General features: G+C 43.9%; 3 protein-coding genes across 3 annotated transcripts in view; all 3 read right to left on the bottom strand.

Annotated features, from left to right (window-relative positions):
• Positions 1 to 761: 761 nt before the first annotated feature.
• Positions 762 to 2,855, bottom strand: atp5l (ATP synthase, H+ transporting, mitochondrial F0 complex, subunit g). Its single transcript, XM_056593654.1, has 3 exons — positions 2,714 to 2,855; positions 2,196 to 2,356; positions 762 to 966 (listed from the first exon to the last, which is right to left on the bottom strand). The coding sequence occupies exons 1-3, from the start codon at positions 2,763 to 2,765 to the stop codon at positions 868 to 870; spliced, it is 312 nt and encodes a 103-aa protein (XP_056449629.1). The 5' UTR covers positions 2,766 to 2,855; the 3' UTR covers positions 762 to 867.
• A 330-nt stretch (positions 2,856 to 3,185) lies between these two features.
• Positions 3,186 to 9,957, bottom strand: nherf4b (NHERF family PDZ scaffold protein 4b). Its single transcript, XM_056594768.1, is given in 10 exon segments — positions 3,186 to 3,558; positions 3,641 to 3,856; positions 4,199 to 4,477; positions 5,160 to 5,356; positions 5,883 to 6,087; positions 6,184 to 6,320; positions 7,041 to 7,248; positions 7,646 to 7,857; positions 9,144 to 9,205; positions 9,953 to 9,957. Coding segments are annotated over 10 exon segments (1,548 nt in total). The 3' UTR covers positions 3,186 to 3,531.
• Positions 9,958 to 13,080: 3,123 nt separating this feature from the next.
• Positions 13,081 to 19,527, bottom strand: part of abcg4a (ATP-binding cassette, sub-family G (WHITE), member 4a) — a 24,036-nt gene continuing 17,589 nt past the window's right edge. The window contains exons 11-15 of the mRNA XM_056593465.1: positions 18,994 to 19,162; positions 18,317 to 18,417; positions 18,058 to 18,216; positions 17,585 to 17,703; positions 13,081 to 17,375 (exon numbers count right to left, since the gene is read on the bottom strand). Coding sequence (XP_056449440.1) covers positions 17,150 to 17,375; positions 17,585 to 17,703; positions 18,058 to 18,216; positions 18,317 to 18,417; positions 18,994 to 19,162 — 774 coding nt within the window. The 3' untranslated portion in view covers positions 13,081 to 17,149. The remainder of the gene's footprint in view (positions 17,376 to 17,584; positions 17,704 to 18,057; positions 18,217 to 18,316; positions 18,418 to 18,993; positions 19,163 to 19,527) is intronic.

The raw sequence follows: 19,527 nt of genomic DNA, 5'->3' as shown, positions 1-19,527 counted from the left end.
GATCACATGACGATGCAATTCATTTGCGCCGACATAGAAAAAAAAAAAAAAAGGTGAAGGATTGTTTTATATAAATGAACACCCTCTTGAGTGGCTCAAGTACATTCACTATTTTCAAATGAGTGAAATTACAATGAATCCAACTCCCCACATTCTAATCACAATATGAGCAATGCTGGCACATGACTAATCTTAAGACTCACCTTTAAACTAGAGAATACACACCCTTTCAAATTCTGTATCGTATAGCAGCATTCCAGGTCACACCCATTTATTAGTTTAGATATTGTAGATCCTGCAGATTATGGCAATACTCTGGAATGAAGTTATGAAAGAACAAGTAAACCATGTTCACAAGGAATGCAAAATGGTCAGGAGCTGAAACTATGCTAATTAATGGTGCCGTTTATTACAAGATAGGCGTGCACATGACCATCTAGTGTTCAGGAATGCAACACAATACGGGCAGACTTTGTTGGTATTGTGACCGATTGCAGATAAGAGCATTTACTACATCAGACGTAAAAGCAACAGAGTGAATGAAGAAACATCAAGGAGCATGTAGATGCTAGCAGCAGGGAGTGATTAGGCCTTTCTCCAAAAAAAAAGAAGCAGGTTGTTGAGATTGGAGATCAAGCTGGTTCCGTCCGGTTGTGAGTTGAACACCCTAGCGAACCGACTACCCTGTCTCCCGAGTAGAATGGGATGTAATGCAGATATTCCCTCCTTTGAGGTTTGGCAAGGACCACAACAACATACCATTTAAACAATAAACATTTATTGGATCCCTGGACTTGTGAAGGAATTAAGCATACAATGCTCAGGAGAAATAAAATCTCAAAACGGTTTCAGAAGAGTCCAAAACTTTTAAACAGCGTAGCCGATCAGACCGCCCTTGCCGATGCACTCTCCGATGTAGAACCACATCAGCACCTCGGTGCACACCAGTCCGTTCCTCACAGCATCCTGGGAGGACAAACACAATGAGACAGTTAGAGATGCTGCCTTCAGGGTGGAAAATAGGTTTCTTCCCACAGGTCGATTCTTACATTCTAGTCAATTATTGTAAATGTCAGACTGGTTAATTAAAGCTCAATATGCGAGACCTATTAACACTGCTTCAGCCCACTGCAGAAGGTTTTCTAATAAAGCATTAATACTAAATATTCCATTATTATAAACTTCAACCAAGTATTTTATTTGAATCAGATTTAAATAATTAAAAAAAACTATACGAGCATACTACCCATGATAACTGTACCATCAAATATTCTGTAGAGCTTGCACAACACCCTCCATCATTACATTCATGGAAATGATGAACTCTTATTGGCTTTACATGTTATCCATGCAGTACACGTTCATAAACACATGGCATCTGAAACATTCTGAAGCACTAGCAAAAGGTAATAAGTCTCCCCATATGTGCCTCTCAAAGGCCCCATATGATCACACTGTGTGACACATTCTAATGCCATAGCAGAACAGTAGGGCAAAACTAAAGGGTATATTAAACTGCTTTCCAATGCTGCAACAGATGAAAGTCTGAAATACAAAGGACTCACGCATGTGTCCTTCTGAAAAACCCTTCACAGCATATCTACAAAGTATCAGTGACATTTTTAGGACACATGCGCGAGCATTCAATATGACATTGGAAAGTACTTAAAGACAAGGTGACCCCGTAGGTCGTGCAGTGTGTTCATATATCCATGGTTCATACAGATTGCAGGGGCATATATGCACTTAAAGCAGACTAAACTACCTATTCAAATTTCAGTTACATTGAAAAGACCCAGTATCAACAGCTTGCTCTGCTACTTTTACACAGCACAAACCATGTATAAAACGAAACAGGACATTTTTTAAGCAAAGACTAATTATATAAAAACAAGTCAAATGTGTTGTGAAAAAGGTGAATCTCTTTGATACCTAAGTTCAGGCCGAAGCCAACCTGAGCCATTACATGACTTAATCACCAAGGTCTTAACACACCTTTTTTTATTTTGATTTAATCCTTTAATAGTTTAATCATTTGAATTGTAGGGTGAGGAAGGCAGGAAGCTATGGGAGAAATGCAGCCAAGGACCACGGGCAAGAATCGATCCCCAGTTCCTGCGGTAAAGACTGGGCCTTAATGGTACGCGCTCTACCCGGTGAACCACCACATACAGGGGCGCCAGTTCCTAACGCACCTTGACGGTGGTTTGTCCCAGACGTCCAGACTGGAAGGACTTCAGGATGTTCGCTGCTCCTTCGATGGCCTTGGGGATCTCGGCAGGTGAAGGGGGGACGAGCTCGACCCGGGCGTAGTGCCAGAAGGTGGCCAGCTTGGGCTTGGAGAAGGTCACGGCGGCTGTGACACAGAGACACAGAGCTGTCAATGAGCTTCGGAGCCACAAGGAACCGCAGGACAAGTCTGCATGTTTTAGGCTGCTAGCTAAAGCTAGCCTATATATTACACAAGGTTTCGGCTCGTGCTCCAACGACATGTAACGCAGTATAATTCTCTTCAGTTAAACTTCGTATTTTCCCCATGGTTACTTACACGTATGCAAAGTACAGTTTACACTGGCGAAATGTCATATGCTGAATAGGTCACGATGCGGTTGGCTGACATTAGCGTAGTGAAATTATCTCAATGTTAGTCGTTTTAGAGATTTTTAGATTGATCAGCCGAGCCCTAATTTCTGAACAGATATGCAAAACTTACCGCCGATATATGTCGGCACTTTGGCCACGATTTTCTGCACTGCCTGTGCCATGTTGCGTTATTGTTGTATGTTCACAGCTCCCCCGTTAGCTGCTAGCTGCGACTGAATGTCACCTCCAGTAGGACCCTCTAATAGTAGCTGACTACACAGCTGCCTGACTTAAAATAGGATGTGCGCCTCTACCGGCTGTCGGTATCTTCCCCATGTATGCATGCTTGAAAGAGAATAAAGAAACAGCACCATGTTTTTTTTATTTTATTTAACGTTTATTTATTCAGGGTAGGCCATTGAGAGCAAGCGTTCTTTTGCAATGACGCCCTGATTACAACAAATAAAAACAAAAATACAAATGTACAATAGATATCGGTCGAACAACCAGAATACATTTCAATACACATAAATAATTCAATAATACAATTGTGTTGGTGAACTTACATAGAGACAGAATATAAGTGGGGGAATATCAATGGAAGAAGATAGCACAATTCGAATTATTAAAATACATATATTTTATTTTTACCCGAATCCAAATTCAATATAAATTTCCATTATTTTTTATTCTTTTTATACTTTTATATTCAGTTAATACATCGTGTTTGTTTGTTTATGTACTATATATGCTATATATTCTGCTATAAACATTGCCTGAAGACAGCTCATTTAAATATACATTTATTTGTACATTTGAGATCACTCATAGTTTGTCTGAGATATTTGTCTGATCATTGATTCATTATAATATATATGACACAGTAATGGTGCCTTAGGTAGTTTTAGGGGTAGGCCTATACGTTGACTGATGCCTTTAGAATATCTCTCAAAGAAATGAATCTCCAGCTTCCTCCTGTGAAGTAAAAATGACAACAACAATAAGTCACCACCATATAGTTGTTCAATGATGCTCAGAATATCATTTGTTACCTTACCTCAGAGTCATGAGATTCCAATCCAGAGCATGTCTGATCCTGATCGTTGCTGTGGTGACTTTGATTCTTAACCACCAGGGAGAGATGTTTCCCACCTGCCTTCACCAACATGAGCACATCTTCCAGGTATTTCCTCTCAACATTGTGTCCGTTGACCTCAACGACCACCTCACCTTCTGCCAGTCCTGCTCTGTGGCCAGGCCCCCCCGGAGTCACCTACACTCGCACGCACGCACGCACGCACGCACGCACGCACGCACACGCACACGCACACGCACACGCACACACACACACACACACACACACACACCAACATATCATTAAACACTGAACGGTGTACCCAATATTACCATGTCCAGTGTTCCCAAACTACGGCCCTCCACCAAATTTTGGGTGGGCCCCGAAGCGATGTATGTTATTCATTGTATTCGACCCTCTGGCTTATTTAGTTTCACTTTATATTAGCATCGGAAGATTCACCACCCCTGCAGTCCCAGAATACCATGGGAAAATACAGAAATAGGAATTGTTGAAGACAATATGTGTTATTTTTAGTACCTGGCTGACAACGGTCCCAGAAGTGTGTTGGACAGAGTCAAAGTCAAGGCCGAATCCCAGAGGTCCTTTTTCAATGACACAGTGTCTTTGAGCAGGCAGGCCATCCACAACCTCCTCTGAGGTAGCAGACAGGCTAGCTACAGAGTCCTCTAGGCTAGCACACAAGCTAGCTACAACCTGCTCTGGGGTCTCCTCTGTTACTGAAGGCAAAGGAGTGTCCCTTTCCTGCTGTTCCCCACCAGCTTCGTCTCCACAGAAAAGAACCGGAGATAAACCAAGCTGGGACATGGAATAAACAAAACAGATTGTCACACAACAACCGCAGCCTAACTGTACACTGCTTCGTTGTCACATACAGGATTTCCATAACGTTTCAATGCCAGGGGAAAACCAAGCAAATGCCTCCCATCTATAAAACACCAAAACTAAAGACAGGCATGTGTCTGTTTGATGGCATGATTGGTTGCTTAAAGGGGACCTATTATGCTTTGTCAACGCTCGGTTTCGTCCTTCTCCGCCCCCTCGCCCCCCACCTGCCAACCCAACTCCGTTGTGATTGGTTACCTTCCTTGAAGCGCGCGCGGGCAGATTTGAGCAGGCATATGGGGGCGTGGCAGGAGTGCCTCTACGTAGATGATTTCCCGGAAATGTGAACAAGTGAATCGCAAACGTTGTCCCGAGTGTTTAGCGCTCTGCACAGCCACCCCAGACTGTCAGCAGGGAATACGTCTAAATGCATGCGTCATTATTTGACACTTTAGAATGGTTAAACATGACTATCAATCATTATAACAACGTTTATAGGTCATAAAAGTCGAAAAAGCATAATAGGTCCCCTTTAAGCTTTGTTTAGTATGCATTATGAAAGGACCTTCTTTTTTTCTATTTGAATATTGTTGTATATTGTTATATTCAACCGGCGGCTGCCCCTCCTAGAACAGCAGAGGTGTGGAGTCACTACCTTGCTGTAGAAGTCCAGCCCCTGGGCGGAGATGATGGTGAGTGTGATCTGGGGACTGCTCTGTTTGACTCGCTCCACCACATCCTTGTGTGCTAGGGACTCCACCGACTCCCAGTCCACCTCCAGTAGCAGCTCGCCCGCCTGCATACCTGCCCTCTGTGCTGGGCTGTCGTCATGCACCTCCTGCACCACATGAACTGTAACGTGAGGAGAGTACTGTAAACAACTGGAAAGAGTTGAGAATGCACATCACTCACATCACAACCAGTGGATAGTAGTAGTAGATCAATAATGAGTGACACTGTCAACAAGAACACCCGAAGCCCTGAAATAGCACATGTAAGCAGACCACAGGGTAAACAAAAATTATAATAATTATAAGTAATTCAATTAAATAATCAAGAGTGCTCATTTCTATAATTATCAAGAACAATTCCATAATGTAACAGTGCGTTTACATGACACTCAAGAAAATACGGTTGAGGAGCAGTCGAACTATGGCTTTAATCGGATTAAAGAGTGTGTGTGTTTGTTTGTCAGCGTGCGTTTGTGTGTGTGTGCATACCTGCACATTCATAAATGTTTGAGAGCGTGTGTGTTTGTGTTCGTACTTGTGTGTGCTTCCGTAGGTTTGTGCATGGGAACGTGTGTTTTTTGTGTTTGCATGTGCGTGTGTGTGTGTGTGTGTATGCTTTAATTGTTTTGCCTGTCTAATTGGCCCACCTGTTCGTCCTGAAAAGGTTTTCCCCTCCTTCAGGAGGAAGCCGTAGCCATGGGGCCCCAGGGCCAGGGCCAGGCTCCTGGCTCGGTGGGGCAGGTTACAGGGAACCGCCATGGCCGGGAGGATGGGCCACTTCTGCTGGACGTACTTCTTCTCAGTCTCGCTGTCCACCACCAGAAGGGTGATGTGATCGCCGCATTTCTTCACCTGCGGGTCCCCGACACGATGCAGATTATCAGTTTGAATTGTGTTGACAAGAAAGACAAACCCGAGCATCAATTTCTTTGCAGGCGAGCATCTCACCATCTTGGTGAGGGCAGAGTGCGTGAGGTCGGACACCGCCGCACCGTTCATCCACACCAGGCGGTCTCCCCGGCGCAGCCCTGCCTTCTCCGCGGCCCCCCCATGCACCAGGCCCACCGAGAAGTGGCCCTTCTCTCCTGCCGGTTGGGTGGGAAGGTAGATAGACATAGAAAGACGTGCATAGAGTATAGTCCTCAATTTAGCTTTCTTCAGTTCCATAGAATTTGACTAAACTAGAAGACACTGTTGCTCGAAGCAATAGAGTGGCGCAGTCACGCCCCTTCCGGTAGAGCCCATGGGACCTATGACTTCGAAAAATATGAATGGGTTTCAATGGAGAGAAAGTAGTTATTTTCTGGTCCCAGTCTTTATATGCCCTGGATTATACATATGTTGTTTGTGGATTTAAATGATAATTTTTCATAGAAAGAAGATTTTCGAGAAGAAGTTCGATAATGCCAGGTTTTGTGTGAGGCCACATTGTGAACTACAATCCGGGGCATATAAAGATTGGGACCAGAAAATATTTTACTTTCTCTCCATTGAAACCCATCCATATTTTTCGATCTCATAGGTCCCATGGGCTCTACCGGAAGGGGCGTGACTTTGCCACTCTATTGACAGGGATGTGTCTAATCAGATCATTATGTTGGATCTTATAAAATCATTAAGAAGTAGGTTAAGGGGTAAGAGGAAACGGAGATGTATAACTGGAGAGTGATAGTGGTTTGAACCCTGAACCCTTTGACTCTGAGTCACAACTCCCTAACATGTACAAACCATTGAATCCAAAGTACATGGGCATTTTAGGTTCTTGAATATATATAGATAGTTATGATAGTTATGAACAACCATACCTTCCACAGGGTTGAAGCTGACTCCCAGGCCAGAGAGAGAGTGGTTCCTGGTCACATGGCAGAGCCTGGGTGACTTGCAGCCCTTCATCTCATGTGACTTCACCAATGGCAGGAGGTCGTCCCCCTGGGCCCGGGCCCTCTCGTAGCCCTCCTGGTCCAGCACTAACACACACAGCTGGTTTCCGCTGATCCTGATCCTCCGGGCAATCTTGTGGATAAGATCAAAGAAGAGAAGATCAGAAGACTAGACAGGAAATGTGGATGTCACAGGACAATTGGCCTACTACTAATTAAAACAACAATTGTTTGTTTTGTTTAGAATACGTAAAGAATATATAAGATACATGTAAGAAATATTGATCAAAAAATATATATACATTTACAACATTTTCAGGAAATGCATGAATCGACATTGAATTCAATTTCAAAATTATATTTTAACGTTTGATTTCAATTTTCTTTTTCCATATTGTTATTATATTGTAGAGCGCATAAGGAAAAACCGGCATGGACAGTCATCAAGCACACTTCCATGGGCTTCCACCCCTCCACCTCAAAGAGGGGGTCCATTAGCGTCAGGGACCAGCGAGGTCCCTCTCACGCACCACGGCTTGAGACACGTCGTCCACGAAGAACCCGTTGACCTCCAGGACCCGATCGCCGTCCCGCAGGCCGCTGCGCTCCGCCGCCCCCCGCGACGCCAGCTTCCGGACCAGGTGACCCCGGGAGCCCCTCTCCACGGTCAGGTTGAACCCGTACCTCTCGCCCTCGTCACGCCGGAGGAAGCAGAGCCGCGGCGTGGGCTTGGAAACATATTCTGGAAGGGGAATGAGCGGGAGATAGGTGGGCTTCATGTTTTCATTAAATTACATTTTAATTAAATTCAGATTCTTTGTTTGTCCCTCTTGGGTCCATTTGAATCTGCACAGAACCTCGGGGTGCAGCTGCATGTAAGGTATACAACTATTCTTGAAAACTTGTCTAGTGAACTTTTGATGGACAGACTTATTGTCCTATCAGGTTGCATGGCTGACCTATCGGACTTCCCGTTTTTTGGGCATTTGTAGCAGTTTAACTAGGCTCAGAGAAGAATTACCAAAGAGGTAGGGGATGAGAGGGAACCCACAGTAGAAGAAGGGTCAAAGGGCAGCGGTGTGTTAGACACAGACAGTGAAAACACGCCTCAACCCAGGCGCCCTCAAAGGGAGAATAGGGGTATGCTTCTTGAGATTATTATGCTTTGCGATAAAAGATCTTAAAGACGTTTCCAGATAAAACAAACTGAGACTTCAATATTCTTGTTGTTATGTGAACGTACATGTGTTAAACTGACATGTTGTTTTCTTGTGTTTCAGAGATGAGTACTCGGGAGATCTTGCTGTTTTGGCAGGGTTGAGCAGGGAGCATGTAATGCATACAAGTATTCTTACGAGTTTATATTCTGTCGTTTAATGAACTGTTGATGGACAGACGTATATAGATACCACGTTGGGAAAAGGTGATACATTTGATGCTTTGAGTGAGGTAAACCTTTGGACCAAAGGGCCGGACGTCTAAAAGTGAGTTTAAGCGGGAGCTTCGCGGACCGTTTTTCACTTTACTGGCGGTAGATAATAATAATATATATGACAATAATAATTGCTTTAGCATTGGGGATTAGCATGTGGAAACAGAAGGGGTTCGTGTCTCAGAGATGGCAGTGGACTGAGGGCGAAGAAGTACACGTTTCAAGCTGATTTACGTCAGTTAAGTGAGTGACGCTGTGCCCCTGTTTCGTGTCAGACGATATAGGGGCACCGAGTCAAACACTCACGCTACATAACAAGACATGCTACAAATCCCTGTATGAACTTTGCGCATGGGCCTTTTGGTTTGCTCCAGTTGCATAATTTACGCACAGTGAATATAAATTAGGTTTAACGGTCTTCTGAGATTTTCCCACTGTGGCAGCAACCTGGACTATGTAACTTGCAGATATATAGTGCAGGATTAAGCTTTATGTTGATGATCAAAAGGCATGCCCCTTTGTATTGTGTACGTGTGTACTTGATGTACTGGTGAGATGATTGATGGCAGGTAGGGGGTGTCGATGTGTAGGCCTACCTGATTCGTCTGTGTTGGCCATCGTTGGGTTGTTGATTCCTTCTTGGGATTAAGTGAATTTGCTGTATTGAAATTTAGAATTTTTTTTTGTTAATTTGAGTTAAAAGTCGTTAACTCAAGCAGTCCAACATTTTTATCGAATATTTTGTATTTCTTTGGAAAGAAATTTTGAGACAAAACAAATTAAACCACATCAGAAATATTTGCAGTATATTCTCAAGATCCTATATGTTGTTATCTGATATTTTATATTACATAAGTTAGGTAGAGGCAGTAACTTTACTATCATGTTCCTAGGAAGGTGTATCAAATAATCTCACTTGGTCTTATCTCAGGCCAAAAGTCTGTTGGGTTTTTATTAGCATGTTCCAAAAGTCAGCATACTGACAACAGTGCAGAACAGAACAGTGATTACATGTGGTGATAACACATTATACTATACTGTGGTGAATGAAATGTGCTCTCTGAAATGTCAGAATGGCTTTCAGTGCAAATACTTAATTGACAATAAGTAACAATTCATAACAATGGACTACAGATGGAAATTAGCCCCTGGGCTACAATCTGGCACATTTACATGTACTGCTGTACATGTTTATTAATGTGCATTGTCCTGAAATAAATAAATAAAATAAAAGTAATCTTACATTTGTGTCTTGAGTTTGAGAGAGACTCAAGTTAACTTTTGAGTTCTATCAAACCTTTTAAAAAGTAAACAGCACACACATTAAACAGCTGAAATAAATCAGACAGAAGCCATTCTGCATACCGATCCATAGCACACTCATTCAATTAAACCCATGACCTACCTCATATGCTCCAAGCCTGCTCAGTCACACTCACCACCGACTGTCATTTCGTCACCCTGTCAATCACGCTTGTTAGGTATTCAATTTACCAGTCAAATGAACCGATTTTTAGAAAATACGTGGGGTTCCGTCCACGAGATACTCTTATGTGAGGCTGGTGACTGAGCCGTGGATAACAGAGCTGCTGACTATGGTAATTATCGCTAGCCTCATAAAGCAGAATTGAACCTGAACAACGTGTGACTATGTCTTGCTGTTGGGCTCCCTACAGTGGAGAAAGTAGAGAGTGAAGAATCAGGAAGATGAAAAAAAAGAAACAAAAACAATTCTGGCCTTTATCATGGAAGATATATAAAATAATAATAATATTTTTGGAAAACTTGTACTAAAGTATCAATCAATGCAAACCAAATAAGTGGCTCTGATTTTTGTTCTTTAAGACTCATTGTAATTCGTTTTCCATCATCCATTTTCACTTGCTGTTACTTCAGTACACCATAAAAAATATGCCGTTGTTTGTATTCCAAAAAGTGAGTCTAAACCATAGAAACAGGGTAGACCTCAGTTCCTGCATCAGATCCAAAGGCGGAGGTTTGTATTAAAGTGGATGAGTGGCCAGCGACCATAGCTGGTTATGTATCAGGCTGTTTGCTGCTGCTAATGGCTTATTGTTTGCTTTTAGTCCTCCATAAACCCTGTTACATTTGCGTCGTGCAGACACACGCATACATGCACGCGCACACTCACACACACACACACACACACACACACACACACACACACACACACACACACACACACACACACACACACACACACACACACACACACACACACATGATCCAGTGCCATTTCTGTGAGTGTTTGAATTTGAATTTAGTGATTAGTGTCTTTTATTTAGTCTGTGTAATCTGGAAAGTTTCCTTCTAGTAGTACCTAGCTTACCTCGTGTTGAGGTCTCTTGACCTGCAGGTCCCTGGCAATAAAAAATATGCAAAAAGATGGAACTACTTCCCCGGGGGGACAGTGGTCCGCAAGGAGGTCCCACCCCTCCTTCCCTACTACCCTCCTACCCACCTACCCCTGCTACCCACCTACCCCTGCTACCCGCGAACCTCTCCTAGCCCTCCTACTCCTTCTACCCCTCCTACCCATTCTACCCCTCCTACTCCTCCCACCTCTTCTACCCCTCCTACCCCTCCTACCCCTCCTAGCCCTCCTAGCCCTACTACCCCTCCTACCCCTTCTACCCCTCCTTCCCCTGTGGTCCGCAAGGTGGTCCTACCCCCCTATCCCTCCTACCCTCCTACCCCCTCCAACCCCTTATACCCCCCCTACCTTCCTAGCCCTTCCTACCCCCTCATGCCCTCCTAGCCCTTCTGCCCCTCCTACCCCACCTAGCCCTCCTAGCCCTCCTCGCCCTCCTACCCCAGCTAACCCCTATTACCCCTCCTAGCCCTTCTACTTCTCCTACCCCTCCTGCCCCCTCCTAGCCCTCCTGCCCCCTCCTACTCCTCCTGCCCTCCTAGCCCTCTTACCCCTCCTACCACTCCTACCCCTCCTGCCCCCTCCTAATCCTATTACTCCTCCTACCCCTCCTACCCTCCTACCCTTCCTACCCCCCTACCCCTCCTACCCCTCCTATCCCTCCTACCCCTCCTACCCTCCTACCCTTCCTACCCTTCCTACCCCTCCTATCCCTCCTGCCCCCTCCTACCCCTCCTACTCCTCCTATCCCTCCTGCCCCTCCTACTCCTCCTACCCCTCCTACCCCTCCTGCCCCTCCTACCCCTCCTGCCCCTCCTGCCCCTCCTACCCCTCCTACCCCTCCTGCCCCTCCTACCCCTCCTGCCCCTCCTACCCCTCCTACCCCTCCTACCCCTCCTGCCCCTCCTACTCCTCCTACCCCTCCTACCCCTCCTGCCCCTCCTACCCCTCCTACCCCTCCTGCCCCTCCTACCCCTCCTGCCCCTCCTACCCCTCCTACCCCTCCTACCCCTCCTGCCCCTCCTAACCCTCCTACCCCTCCTACCCCTCCTGCCCCTCCTAACCCTCCTACCCCTCCTACCCCTCCTGCCCTCCTGCCCCTCCGACAGAGGGCGGTCCGGTGCTTGATTAGTCTCTTAAAACCCCTCGACCTCCACCAACCATGATACGATCCTACTTTATTGATCCCAGACGGGGCATTCTGGAAAGGATGGACTAAATAACGGATGCATTGTATTCCTTCTTTTCCTGTTTCCATTGCCATCATATGATTCATGTTTAACAGCAGTTCCACCCCACAGAACTGCAGAATGATAACACTAAAGCAGATTAACGTTGTGTGACTCACGGGAGAAGTTGAGCTGCTTGGGTGGAAGCACGCAGTGCTATTAATATTTGGTGTTATGCTTGAGGAAGGGGAAGGGGATGAGAACGCAGTCAGAAACCCTGTTAAATGTTTTTTTGGGAAGCTACGTGCAGTACTGTGGGTGGGATGGATGAGGTCGTTAACACCTTCTCCTGTTAATGAATGTCATGCTGATATTGATATGGTTTTTACAATAAAGAAAGGGTCAATGACCTAAGTTTGTATTTGCTCACACTGTGTTGCTGAGTATCCCACTGCATTAAAAAAAATCTATGAACGTGGGGGCGGTGTTGTTTGTTTTTTCTACTTAGATTGACTAACAAAGTCATATTGATGGGGTCATTGTTAACACCTACAGTACACATAATATTTCCCTCCAGCAAATACAAAGTTCTCTCTAGTCCCTGGAGGAATGATATATTTGTATCAAAACGAATTCCCTTTCAAAACTATTTGTGTGGTTGAATGTAGAAAAAAAAAATAAAAAAAATAACATAAGGCTGCTAGTCAATAATATTAATAGTAATAATAATTAAATATTATGTCAAAAATATAATCGGTAATAATATATAATAATACAATATCATATGAATAATTGATTTATAAGTAATTAATAGTAATAATAGTTGTTACTATTGTTATTATTACTAATAATAGTATCATTAATCTGTAGTATTAGTGGAGGCTGTCGATGGTGATGTGGACGGCTGCCTCTGCCACTGTTTTGTTGTGTTTGAAATATTTAGTATATTATTTTTCTATTTTCATTGTTATCAGTTCAACTATTTTTACTTGTGGAGGTTCCTATAGATGGTCTTAGTATGAGCAGTGGAAGAAAAGGTTATAAACGGTTAACTTTATTATAATCCTTTTAACAGCGTTCAGTACACAGAACTTGAATTGTTTGAGTTTAGGATCCACTGACAAACAGAAATGGACAAACAAATAAGGTTAACAACTCACCAATGATCTGTTTGGTGGAAACAGCCGTTCTAGTCAAACAAAACGCATTGTCTGTCACATACTGAAAGGTCTCGTATAGGGACGTCATTACTCGTTATATAAGAAAGGAGAAAGGTTAGGTAGACGAAGCTTGATGACCAGATCATATTCACAGTGAAACAAGTGAGGCCGACATTGAATGGAATAACAAAGCACAAAATGAGCCCAGATAAACATACAGTAGTGGAGTGTTGAACATCTGTATTTTAAAGTTCCTGAAAAAATCGATTTCAGAAGAAGGAAAAAATAGCAATCATCATTATTTGAAAAGTGTGTGAAACCATTATAATGGCTAATGAACGGGGTACCATGCGATATCTAGGGAAGGGTGTGTAGCCTGCCTGTGTTTGTCCTTTCGCCTTCACAGCTCGGACGGATCGGGGGCTTACATTTTGGTAATGTTCGAAGAAACATAAACATATTTTTGTTTCAATCACTTCATCAGTTAACCCGCTTTACACACTGCAGAACACAACATTTTCCCATTTCTCTGATCCGGATCTGCACACAAAAGAAGGACCTCCATGAAATCAGGCCCTTTATCTCCATTCCCTGACCAACCTGGGACACATTTTGATCAAACAATAACACATGTCCTGTTCGCCTCATATGGGATTATCCAGACCTCACTCATCTGGCTTTTTATAGCTTCCAATGCAGAGAGCGGTGACAGCACGGTGACAGCAAAACTCAAAACAATGTCAACGTTGGTGACACGAAAGTGTGTGTGTGTTTGTGTGTGTGTGTGTGTGTGAGGATGTGTGTGTGAGGATGAGAGGGTGAGGGTGTGTGTGTGTGTGTGTGTGAGGGCGTGTGTATGTGAGACGGTTAATCTCTGGGCCACACTCACATTTTTATGGATCAGACTATTGCTCTTCTTGACAGTAACCTCTGCAAATCATAAATCCTCTTTAGTCCTCAAAAGATGGCATTACATTGCTGTAGTATCAGGGCCAACACAGGTGTAGCTGCTAATATTAACACATATGTATCAAAAATGCTTGAAGGCATCGTGCTCTTGAGATGCAGGTAGGATTAAGGTTACAAGGAGATCACGGCCATAGCGGTTCCGACCCAGAACCTTCTGACTTTCAAACACCAACAGCTAACTCTTGCTAGACTATCCTGCTGCTCGCTTCTAGGGGGTAACAGCATTGGTCAACATAATATAATTATATAATTAATAATAATGATAATAATACATGTTATTGTTATAGCACCTTTCAATCTAAAGTTACTTAACAGTGCATTTAAAACAATAGGACAAAAATACAGACTGCAGCAACGTACGGTAATTCCACTTGTGTGTTGGGTGCTCATGTGCACACTGGCCCCAGATGTGATGTCTGTCATATGAACTCAGTTACTGCTAACAGCCACACCTGTGCTTAGGCCAGCTCAGTGAACCAGATGCGTTGCTACCTGAATACGCTTACATGCTACATACAGTACGTCAGCGGTGACATTTGTCTTTCCACCTTGTTGACAAAATGGAAAACCTCTGCAAAGCACTTCACATTTTTTCCCGCCATGTCAATACAACACATGATTTTGTAATGTTTGACAAAATTTGAATATCCTCCTGTGGTTTTGCCCAAAAAAAAAATCTGATTTGGATGAGGAAAGAAAATCAGGATGCTTTGCTCAGAAATTTCATTTTGGATAAATTTCATTCCTTAATTGATCATGCAACATCCAGTTGCGGTTTCCCCATATACTTTCAAGCAGCACTCATATTGATATAGAACAATAAATTAAATACAAATAAATAATAACCATACACTGAGAAGTGCAAATGTACATTTCTTTACAGCATAACATATTCACTGTACAATCATTGAGTATATGCTTATTCTATTGTATGCATTATTATAAGGATTACTTAGTATTATAGGAAATATTTCATAGCAAGTTTATTGGAAAATAATATTTGCTTTGCCCGGTGGCATGTACTTTTATACATGTCAAGTGCTATTGATTGTGTATGTATGTGTATGGGTGTGTGTGTATGCAAATTTGTTAATGTGATTTTCGATATGTTGACGTGTGTGTGTTTGTGTGTGTGAGCACGTCCGCGCACCTATCTGTGTGTGTGTGTGTGTGCTTGTGTGTATGTATCTCTACACCAGTGTGTTGAGTGGGCATTTTCTATTTACATCTTCTGTGTCTGCAAAAAACTAAAAAGGAGCATCGAAGCAGAAGAACCCATTCTAATTCAGAGGCACGAACACACCCAGCCAAGCAAGTTTCAAGTATCTAGCATCTAGCAACAACTCATCAGTCGGACATGGACCAAGTGGATCAGAAGCCGGACCTTTCACCGTCCGAGTGCAAAAGGAGCGAGTCCGAAATCGGAAAACAGCTTTTTACGCAAACGACGACATGATAGCATTGGCTATTGCATTTGAGCTTGACCCACATTCAACGCATACATCCAGGATAAGAAGGCTTGGCCCCTTGGTGGGACAAGCCTCTTTTCTTTTTTTTTTTTTTATATTATACTCCAAGGTTTTCTTCCTCGTCGAAGATATTCATATGTGGATTAAAAAGTAAGAAGGGCCGTACTCAGGGTCTCAGTGTTTAAAAACAAGGATATATGCCCTCTTCTTTCAAGACACACTGCATCCACGCTGCATTGAATCTCGACATATACAAGGACACATAATCCATATCTAAATAACATCCATGTACTTTTTTCCCCCTCTGTAAGAATCCCGATGACACACATGGAAAACAACGTTTATATCCGCTCACAGTCCATTCTTTTTTTTTGTTGCTGATGTCCTGTGCAGATGAAACGGGGAGTGGCTTTTTCGAAAATGCTGTCTATGTATCAGTTAACACATACTTACCCAACTTGTTGCGATTAGGTTCCCGTGGTTACCAGCCTTAGTTCAGTATTATGAAAGGTGTCCAATCTTCATACTCCGGGCCCTGCCACAGTGTCACTTTCTCATCGTTTGTCCCAGTACCATTGTGTCAAGTAAGGACACAGGTTCTTTGACTGGTGCCAAATCCTTGCGGGGCTTTCCCACAGAGGGAGTTCCCGGGTGTGACCACGGGAGAGATGGAAGGGGAAGCCATGGTCCGCCTCACTTCAAGCAGGATTATTGCGTCCTTTCCAAGGACCGTGGCTTGAGCTTCCAATCTCCTCACAGCCACGTCTCCGCGGCGAAACCACAACAACTCTATTCCCCAACGCAAGTAAACATGCTTTCTGGTCTCGCGGGGTACATGTATAGTTGCAGTGCATTAACATTGCATTCGTGGAGAGTTACTGGCCGGTACTTATGAAATACTCTCAAAAAAAGTACTGGTGGGAAAAAAAAGTGGTTTGTGTAAGAGAATAAAACAAGACTACTAACATCTTGGTGTATTTGTCCGGGTTAGAATAATCTTGACCGAGGATAAAAACCTACGAGCACAGAGTCTACCCCTCTAACACATTGCACTCCTTTACCAGTGAATTATGAACTGTACAGGTGGAGTAATGCTGCAGCATGTATTCTAGATAGTTGTTCTTATGTGCATGTCAGTGTGTTTGCGTGTGTGTGTGTGTGTGTGTGTGTGTGTGTGTGTGTGTGTGTGTGTGTGTGTGTGTGTGTGTGTGTGTGTGTGTGTGTGTGTGTGTGTGTGTGTGTGTGTGTGTGTGTCTATCTGTCTGTGCAAGCCTGCATGTATGTGTGTGTTTCCGTGTACGTGTGTGCATTTCTGCGATCAGAAATAAGACTATATATTTATATTACTGTTCCCTACCTCATCTGTCAATGATATGGTACATAGATGGTTTGAGATCCATGCGTGGTCAACATGGATCGCGGCCGGCGTCCATGCGTCCAGCGCTAGCGCTCTGACTTGACCTTGTAGCGCAGAACCAGGTAGGTGGCCAGTCTGAGGACCACAAAGAACACACCCAGGACTATGAAGTCCACATAGAGCTTGGCGTCCTCCACGTCTAGGAGCTGCAGCACCTCCTCGGGCTTCTGGAACTTACACACCACCCCTGGGCACTCCAGCTCCGAGCGGTTAAACCCGTAGATGGACAGGATGACGCCCTCGAATCCATACCTGCACCGAGCAAACAACCATCAATCCACCAGCGTCAGTGCGGGAAAAGTACACAGCAAAGTACTCTGAGGAAGGGTTCAGAGTTTGTAGTTGATCGCTAATCGTTAAGCGTCTGCCAATCATTTTTCATTGAGGAAGTGATTCGAAAAAGTAAACCAAAAAAGATGTCTGTTGCGTTTTGGAAAGGTTGTAATCTCATGACAACGCACCTGACGTAGGAGATATAAGAGCTCCACTGCAGATACTTGGGAATGGTGTCGAAATTCACAAAGAAGCCCGAGAAGAGCAGGACGGGTATGGCCGTCACCGGCCCCACGAACGTAGCCACCTGGGACGGGGAAAACAGGCTTATTAAACCCTTACCAACACGGATTGAAACAGATTTCAATGACATTAAATGAAGGAGTCAACTTTTTTTTTCTCATTCAGTTTCATGTGAAAATATATGCCATGTCTAATTTGCAATGTCTTCTGCATTGGACTCTTTTGATTACCCGATATTACTCCGTAGCGCTAACAGTAATTATTTTGCACCATGAAAACTGTGTTTTATTTGGAGGGGGGGGGGTGAGGGTATATATCTATATTTATATATATATATTTATTTTTATTTGTATATAAATATTTTGAAGGCTTGTGTTTGTCATCCTCCTTTGTGTGCAGGACATGCACGGCGGCTGACCTGCAGGGAGGTCGATGCGGCCCCTATGAGCAGGCCGAGGGACTGGGCCACCAGGGCTGTGGACGTGGACAGGGCCATGAAGAGCAGGTACCTCACCGCCTCGGGGGGCTGCTCTGTCATCCAGTACACGATGCTGCAGTACATGATGGGACAGAGCACCTAGCACAGAGACAGAGGGAGACACAGAGTTTGAAATCCTTTTTTTTGGTTTTGTTCATGTAGACGGTTATATTCTCTGGCACGTCCTCGTAAGAGTCACCTGGAACGGTATGTCCGCCATGGTCTTTGCTAGGTAGTATGCTTTCAGACTGTACCAGTAGTTGAGATGTTCCCTCAGGAACACGGACATCTCTAGCGGGACTGAAGCAAAGGGCAGAAGAAGCGAGAACACATTACATTTCAGCAGACGCTTTTAACCAACGCAACTTTCGAGTGAGGCGTCAACAAAACTGGGGCATGACACACATGCCCCAGTTTCCAAAAACAATTTGAAATGTCGCACAGCGTAGAAAAACAACTGGATAGAGTGCAGCCTGGCTCCACTCAGAAATGCAAGGTTAGCAAGAACACAAATAACAATTCAATTTCACATAATAGTTTTATATTAGCGGAAGTGCGGCAGTTAGCGTAGGTATCATATATCAAAGTGCTGACGGTGCAGTTAACCAAAGTCTCTCAAAGGCACTCCAAAAAAATAAATAAAAAAATAGAAAAGTACTTAGTTGTCTGTCATCTTGTCCTAGCTATCTTTGTTGCATAAGGGAAATGGGTTTAGCTAGCGTTTGCAAGTGATTGGCACTTGGTTCTATGAACATCCTTACTGTACCGACAGCGATATTTTTTTTTCTCCGTCTTCTGACAAATGTACTTATTGTAAGTCGCCTTGGATAAAAGCGTCTGCTAAATGCCCTCAATGTGAATGGAAAAGTCTCTCACAGGTCAGGATGGTGGGCATGAGGGCGGCAAACATGAGGAAGAGCATGGAGAAGAAGAGGAAGCCCGTGTTGTTGAAGACCTTGCTGGCGTCGTTGCCGATCTTCAGGTAGAGCAGGCCAATCAGCACGCCCACGCACAGGTGGGACATGACCCGCAGGTGGGTCAGCACCTTGGGGAGACACAAGCAGGGCCACGCGTCAACGCAACGCCGGTGGCTGCTGGAGAAGCCACACCGTAGTCCGGTCAAGCGGATCCGAATGGTTACCACGGTTACAGGCTCAAGGGACTTCAAAGGCCCCCATTTTATGAACCCTCCCAACACCAAGTCATTTATGTCGTTGTGAGGGTACTGCAGGTGGTACCTGGGTTTTTCAAAAAGACTAAAAATAAATGTTTTATAGATAAAGTGAGACAATTTTGGCTTTTTATTGTTATATATATTATTTTTTCAGAAATAGCGTTGCTTTGTGCATCACAAGATTTCCATTGCAACTTTGCTGACTTTTTCTTTCCACTTCTTCGCAATGGCCTTGG

This window comes from Gadus chalcogrammus, chromosome 7 (assembly GCF_026213295.1).
Source record: "Gadus chalcogrammus isolate NIFS_2021 chromosome 7, NIFS_Gcha_1.0, whole genome shotgun sequence".
In the NCBI taxonomy this organism is placed as follows: Eukaryota; Metazoa; Chordata; class Actinopteri; order Gadiformes; family Gadidae; genus Gadus; species Gadus chalcogrammus.
Note: the sequence above shows the minus strand (reverse complement) of the source record. Positions and strands in the feature narration are given on the sequence as shown.